Source organism: Impatiens glandulifera, chromosome 1 (genome assembly GCF_907164915.1).
Source record: "Impatiens glandulifera chromosome 1, dImpGla2.1, whole genome shotgun sequence".
Taxonomy (NCBI): Eukaryota; Viridiplantae; Streptophyta; class Magnoliopsida; order Ericales; family Balsaminaceae; genus Impatiens; species Impatiens glandulifera.
In genome coordinates this window covers 82,359,470-82,367,200 of record NC_061862.1, presented here as the reverse complement: position 1 = coordinate 82,367,200, position 7,731 = coordinate 82,359,470, and the positions used below count along the sequence as shown (strand labels likewise).

General features: G+C 32.1%; 1 protein-coding gene across 1 annotated transcript; it reads left to right on the top strand.

Moving 5' to 3' along the window:
• The first annotated feature begins 2,011 nt into the window (after nucleotides 1-2,011).
• LOC124919104 lies at nucleotides 2,012-7,006 on the top strand. Its single transcript, XM_047459263.1, has 4 exons — nucleotides 2,012-2,645; nucleotides 3,224-3,295; nucleotides 4,472-4,543; nucleotides 4,677-7,006. The coding sequence occupies exons 1-4, from the start codon at nucleotides 2,636-2,638 to the stop codon at nucleotides 6,755-6,757; spliced, it is 2,235 nt and encodes a 744-aa protein (XP_047315219.1). The 5' UTR covers nucleotides 2,012-2,635; the 3' UTR covers nucleotides 6,758-7,006.
• The last annotated feature ends 725 nt before the right edge of the window (nucleotides 7,007-7,731 follow it).

Genomic DNA, 7,731 nt, shown 5'->3' with positions numbered 1-7,731 from the left:
CGTCACCCTAACAAAGTATTCTTTAATCGACTCAGTGTTCTTCATTTCTAGAATCTTAAAGTCCCTCCGCAGGGTATTCAACATCGATTTCTTAACCTTCTCATTACCCCCGTACTTTGTCTTCAAGGATTCCCAAATAACTTTGGATGTATTTCTGTCCAAAATCTGCTCTTTGATTTCCCTAGAAATGGCTAAGAACAAGATATGTTTTACCCTACAATCCTTCATTCTTAGTTCGTCGAGTTGCGTCTGTTGTGTCTAGTTGAGCGTTGTCCCTTCTTTCGGCTCCTCAACCCCTCGTTCGATTAGCCCCCACAATCCCTTCGCATTCAACAAATTCTCCATCAGCTCATTCCAAAACATTGATTTGATTCTAGATACTCAGTAATGATCCATTCTTCTCTAAATTGAGAGGAATGAATCACATTCCCTTGTAATGCATTTTCTCTCCCCATGATGTTCACTCTCTCACGTTCTCTCTCATAATTATAATTATAATATTATTTATATTTTTTCTTTTATAATTATATTAGACGTTCTTTTATAATTAAAATAATAAATTATTTTAGTTTATTTATTGAAATAAATTATTTCAATTATTTAAATAATATTAAGAAATTATTTAAAATAAAATAAAATAAATATTTTAAAATAATAATAATAATAATTAATAATAATAAAATTATTTTTATATAATTAATTTATATATTATATATTAATAATAAAATTATAATAAATTAATTAAAATATAAGAATTTAAAAATAAAATAACAATTTTATATAAAATAAATATTGAAAAAATATTAAAAAAAGTTAGATATAAAATATTTTATTAAAAATATTGTGCAATTTATAGTATATATTGTTAAGTAAAATATTATATTTCATTTGATTAATTATTAATATATAATATTTTTAAAAAATTATCTTTATTAATAGATAATTTTTATTTATAAATAAAAAAAATTGAATCATTCAACTATTTTTTATATGTATTTAAAAAAATATATATTTATATATATAATTAATATTATAAAATATTAGATGTTTATATTTTATTAAATTAGAACACACTTCAATATTTTATATATTTTAAACAATTATAATATAAAAATAATAATATTTTGTATTTTTAATTAAATAAAATATAATAAAAAAAATAAAAATATTAATCTAATTCAATTATAAAATAATATTAATAATTTCTATCTAATATCCATTAAATAGTATTAATGGAATAAAATATTCGAATGACAATATCCAAACACTATCAATGTGGTATTGAGAATGATTAATACTTATAACTAAACACTACACTTTTATCAATCATATCCATTCTCATTCTACACATATATCAATCTCATTCCTATTCCGATTCCCTTATTTGAACCAAATGCCTCCTTAAACTATCACAATTTTAACCAATTAATTCCTTTTAAGATAGACAGAATGTCAATTTTTTTATTAGGAAATAACATTTTTTTTTCTAAATTAATTTATCACGTTTGTAAATAAAATTATAGTTATAGACGTTTTGAATGTATTAATTTTAAACTAAATATATAAAATGATATTTATAGAAGTTGGATGTATTATTTTTAAACTAAATATTTTTTTTAGATTTACGTATTATATTTTATCAAAAATTGTTTGAGTAATTAAAAAATTGTGTAATCTGAAAAATATTTAAAAATATTCGAAATAAATTTAATATTTGTTTTTCACATCACTTTAGAACTGCATAATTGTGTTGTAAAATGATTCAAATGACTAAAATTTTAATAGTTCGAACTTAATCGATTATAATTTAAAATTCGACTCACAAGTCACATCTACTTAAAAAGAATCAAAATTCGAGTCTCAACCAAATAAATTAATCATTTATAAAATTATGAATAAATCCAACATTTTTCAAGTTTATAAACAAATTTACTATTCAGAAAGTTTTAAAAGTATTAAAATTTAGTCATCACTGTGAAGTAGTGGTAGTATTATTATTACCAAAGTGGGGAGCAGAAATTTCCGTAAGTCCAGCTATGGCGAAGAAACGCAGGCAGGCAGGCGTGGATTACTAAATAAAAAGAGAAAGGCAACCCACCATGATCACCAATTATGACCATATATTTATGTACATACATCCATACATTGATACCCTCAAATCTCAAGAAAGATAAACCCTTGAATATATCTAGATGAGTTTTATGATACTTTAACATCCGACAAGGTAAGAAAAAGGAAAAGAAAAGAAAAGAAAGCTACTTGACCTACTGGGTGGAGAGAGAAATCGTTGATTTACCCAAACGAACCAACCACGGGAGGGAGTAATTGTTTTAGCTTGAAGGTGACGGAATCTTATACCATTTTCCCCCCTTTCAAGTCTTTTGCGAAATGGGGAACATCTCAATCACCAACCCTCATCACTCGTGGTTTTGCTATTTGTACAAATTATTGCTTCTTCCTCTATTTTGGACCACATCTACACCCACACCTCTTATTTCCCTCACTTTTTCACTACCCATGTGACTGAATGAGTTCTCTATGAATTATGTTCTCGATCTGCAAGACCCAAGCATTGCCTCTTGTTTGCTCGCACCTCTTTCTTGTCGGTGTTTCTGTTCTGTTGTAGCTTGCAGTAATGAGTTCAGGTGAGTTATTCCAATGTTAATAATGATAATCTTCATTTGTTTGCTTTGGTATTAGAAGGAATTTCTAGCAGCATTGTTGAATGGTGCAGTAGACTTGCTTCAGATTTCTTGTGGGTTTTTTCGTTGGCTGAATCTTTGGTTTTGTTTCCTAATATGGTTGAAGAATAAGTTTTATTGAGGAAGTTTGTTCAATATGTCGGTGGTACTGTTGCATTGAGTCTATTATTTTGTACATTATTGGTTGTAGATTCTCATTTGCTCATTTCTATTTGTCTATTAATGTCTTGACCAGTTCTCATTTACCCTTTTCCATTTATGTGTAATTGGGAAAAGGCTATCCTTATCAGCATTAGCATAAAAGATAAAACAAACCAACACCGTGCAAATTTGTGCATCCCAAGTTTGATTGATCATTATTCTTGAAATGGGTATGATTTAGAAGAAAACTACTGAACAAATGGGTAAATTTCAACTTGTTTTTAGCCATTATCTTACTGTTACTGTTTACATATTTGGATTCTAGTATGTGTTTGATAGGAGTATGATTATTACCTGTGTATTTTTTTTTCCTCTTATAGGTTTTCAGCTAGATGATTTGGGCTCATCACTTGGTCGGAGTTTTAATGAGAGTTTCCAGAAGTTTAACCTTGGTTCGTGTACTCTTTCGAATTGATACTGTTGCTTTTGAACTTTCCAGCAGTCTGTTTGTGTTTTCTTAACAATATGATTGTGTTTCCAGCAGTTTTAATGAGAGTTTCCAATTTCTTAACAATATGGTTGCTTGTGTTATCTGTGACCTAGTAGACTCCTTTAGACAGGAAAACGACCATTTACCAATCAATTTAAGGCCATAAAGCTGTTTATATGCCAACTAACATGAAAATTCTCATGTTAATAATGTAATATCATTTTTACCTTTTTTACTAATGTATTCAAACATATTTACTTTCTGTTTTTTTTTAAGATGCTTTCTCTTGGACTTGTGTGATCATTAATACTGTGTGATATAGCTTCCATTTTTTTGTCAATTATTTGGCATTCCTTTAGTCATTTGCTCCAGTTACCAGGAAACAAGAAATTGAAGGTTGTTCTTTTCAGTTAGTGTGCACAGGGAAATTAAATTTTAAAATTATTTTCTAACGTATCTTGCTGAGTGCTAGGGCATATATTATGAAAATTTCACTTGGTTTAGTAGTGTTAGTAGATCCACTTGTTATAAGTGGCAAGGTAACGAAGAAGCTAATTGTATGAAATCACCATGTTTCCATGATTTTTTTTTTCTTTTTACACTTAAAAAATCTATCTACCAAGTTCTTGAAATTACACAATGCTTCTCATATAACTAGCATGCCAGCAAGATTTGCTACTTCAGTATACCTAGTTAGTGTGCTTCCTTCATGATCTGTATTATTAGAAGTTGAATTAAAGAACCCCACTAAAGTAGCTCAAATGACATGATTGGTTTCTAAGAGACCAAAGATCAGGGGTTCGATTCACACTCAGAACCCCTTAAATGGAAGTGGAAGTCATGGTTGTGGGGTGTCATGCTATGATGCTAACTTCCTATATTTAAAAAAAAAAAGAAGTTGCATCAAAGACAGCTTTATTAATTCAAACTTTGACCTTTAAAAAGGAAAAAAAATAAGTTTTCTACTTAAGTAAGTTTAGCACATTCTGATTATATATGTTCGTTGGCCAGATTGTATGTATATGGTTTTCCTTCCTCTGTTCATAGTTTTTCAATTTCATTAGATGAAAGTGTGAATACCATTTCAAATGTATTTTTCTTTGCCAGAATTATAATTATTGAAATCAATTTGATTCAGATTATCTGCACCATGAAATTGAGTCGTCTCCTGGGCCTAGCTTGGACGAAAGTTTCAGAAATTCAAACTCTGGTTTGTAATTTCCGTTCTCCCCCTTCTTTCTACATTGTTTATCTTGCTTTTGATCTTACCTTATTCCTTTGCATGCCTATAAATGAGCAAATTCTTATTATGACTAAATAACGCCGCTTTCTATGAAATGAAGGTGTTTCATCTCGTAAAGGGTCGACGAGCATTTCTGCTGCAAGCAAATTCTATCCTAGTTCGAAAAGATCATTGAAGATTTTAAAGGACTTCGCAAGCCAATTCCTGGACGTCGAGTTACTTAAGGAGAATCTCGAAGAATGGGTTGACGAAAATTTGCAACAAAAAGCATCGACAGATGGCAGCGGTCCATTCAGTTCCCCATTTACGATTGAAGAACTACGCATGCTCGATTTTGCACTAGAAGGGATGCCATTTCGCCAACTTGTCCGCATGCCTTGCTCATCTTTTCCCTCTGACAATCCAAAAGAAGATGAATACTTAGCCCTCGAAGATTTTCTCTACACAATAGCCGATAGCCTGTGGCATGCATTTTGGTACAACAAAGGACCGTTCCAATACTATGTTTCTTGTCCACATTTTCCAGGAACCAAATTTTACACAGTGGAGAAAGCGATTTCTAGGGGACGGCTTGACGGGATTTCTGGTGCTGCATTGGTACACAAAACGAGAAATCAGCCTGACAATTGGAATGAAGTTGTTCAGTTTGCACTCTTTAGACAGCCAGGATTTTCTTCAACCACAATCTGTGAAGCTCTCTTCTATGGCATCCGAATTCTTCTAACGAGAGCTTCTAGCAAATACAATGCGGTTTCTTGTGATTCGGTTTTTATTCCGGTTGTGGATTCAGAGTTCGGTTGGGTATTGAAACTCGGGGGAGACCTCAGCAAACTTGATATTGGATCTAATCCATACGAGTCAGTAGCCGATTGGATTAAATGTCATGCTAAAGTCAACATTTCCTCAGTTGACCGTATATGGAATATGCTAGGCAACCCGAACTGGGGAGATATTGGAACACTTCAACTGGTTTTGGCTACATTCTACTCATTTTCACAATGGAATGGACTTCCAGGCAAGTCGATAGTCTCTCTTGCATCGGAACACAGCCTTCGTCTCCACAAACGTAGGATGAAACATTACCTGATCGGACACAGGAGCGATCGAGATGAGATTCTGTCAACACAAGAAGAGCAAGAGCAACAAACGATGCACTTGAAACTAAAAACGGGCGACACAGTACTTTTGGAAGACGATCAACTAGATCAGAAACGTTTCCAGATACAGAAACGTTTGAGGAAGTGGACACGATACACATACAGCGCTATCGCTTTGGAATATCCAAGCGATCATTCAATGTTGTTTTACGTTGGTGCTCATTCGTCTCGATTAGAGCCATCTTGGGAGGATATGAGTTTATGGTATCAAGTTAAAAGGCAGACAAAGGTATTGAATATCTTGAACAAACAAGGGATTTCAAGCAAATACTTGCCGAAAATAGTTTCCTCGGGGAGAATACTCCATCCGGGTCCCTGTGAGAAGGAGAGTCCTTCAGGACGTTGCGATCACCCGTGGTGCGGGACACCTGTTCTCGTTACGTATCCAATCGGAGAGCCAATTTCATCTGTAGTTGCCCGAGACGGGAAGTTCTCTTCTTTGGATGCGATTTGTCTTTGTCGCGACAGCCTAACTGCTTTACGAAGCGCGAAAATGGCTTGCATCCAGCATGGCGATATCTGTCCAGAGAACGTAATACGAGTGACGAATTCCAACACGAATGGCTTTTATTACGTCCCGATCTCGTGGGGACGGGCAGTTTTGGACGAAAAAGATAGCCCCGCGATCAATTTACAATTCTCGTCTGCTCATGCTCTTCAGCATGGAAAGCTCTGTCCTTCGTCTGATGCTGAAAGCCTCGTTTACTTGATTTATTTGGTGTGTGGGGGGAATTTGGAGCGGTTGGATTCTATTGAATCGGCTTTACAGTGGAGACAGAAATGCTGGGAGAAGCGGCTGATACAGCAGCAGTTGGGCGAGGTTTCGGCAGTTTTGAAGGCATTCACAGATTATATAGATTCCCTATCAGGAACCCCTTATCCTGTAGATTATGATATTTGGCTGAAAAGATTGAACAGAGCTGTGGAAGATAACTCATCAGCTGATAGAGGAAAGCTTGTTGTTGAAGAAGATATTGCTGAGTCCTCTGGAGCCTCACCTAATGGGAACTCCCTTTCTTCTTGACTCGGAACAGACTCGACCCCAAGTCCTGGACATAGCGCCTTTTTGGGACAAATTTTGTGTTGTTAGATCTCGAGATCAGTTATGATTTGATAAATATTCGATTTGTTGCAGGTTTTAATCTTATTACTTGTGTTGATGATTGATTTGTAATGAGCCAAAATTTAATTTGTATCATCTGAAAAGGTTATTGAATTTGATTTTTGCTTGTAGCTTTGATGAAATTTTATTAAATATTTAATTTAAGCTTGATAATAGTAACTATTATATTATATTACTTCACTCATATCTTACTAAATAAATGTAAATCTGAAAACTTGTCCAAAGTGGAATTAATTTTCAAAAGCTTAAAGTATAGGAGAACAAAATTGTATGTTGTTTGAGAATAGTAAAAAAATAAAGGACCCATTACTCATTTACTCTTTTTTGTGTGTGGAAAAAACAGAAAATGACTGCAATTTTGCAAAATGAAGTTTTAGTATGCTTTAGGATGAATTTAATTGGCCCTATTTGTAAACCTATAAAACCAGGATTCAAAATACACATTTAAAATGAGATTGCATTGTTTGTCCTGGGTGTATGAATCACTTTATCCATTGCTCTTGCAAATAGGAAAAAAATGATTTATATTTGTTTATCAATTTAACTTAAATTATGATTCAGACTTTAGATAGATTCTTAAACTAATTAAATTTTTACCATTTTAAATAATCTTAAAATTTTACGACTTTATAAATTATTTTAATTTTATAATTTTATATGACTTTTACATAAATAAAGTGAATAATCTTTAAATTTATAGTATTATTTGTTTAGGATTTTTTTAAAATTAGTTTTATATTAAAATAATAATAATATTTTTATAAATAACATTTCCAGTAAATTATAATTTTACAAATTTATAAATACTCAACAACTTTACATCTCTTAATTTTGATTGTATTAACTGAAAAACTTTAAAAAAATTGACGTGTAAA

Bases quoted from the DNA above. Each gene is read 5' to 3' on its own strand.
- LOC124919104 (XM_047459263.1), top strand. The intron at 3,296-4,471 runs GTTCGTGTACTC...AATTTGATTCAG, and splicing joins TTTCCAGAAGTTTAACCTTG to ATTATCTGCACCATGAAATT. The intron at 4,544-4,676 runs GTTTGTAATTTC...TATGAAATGAAG, and splicing joins TTTCAGAAATTCAAACTCTG to GTGTTTCATCTCGTAAAGGG.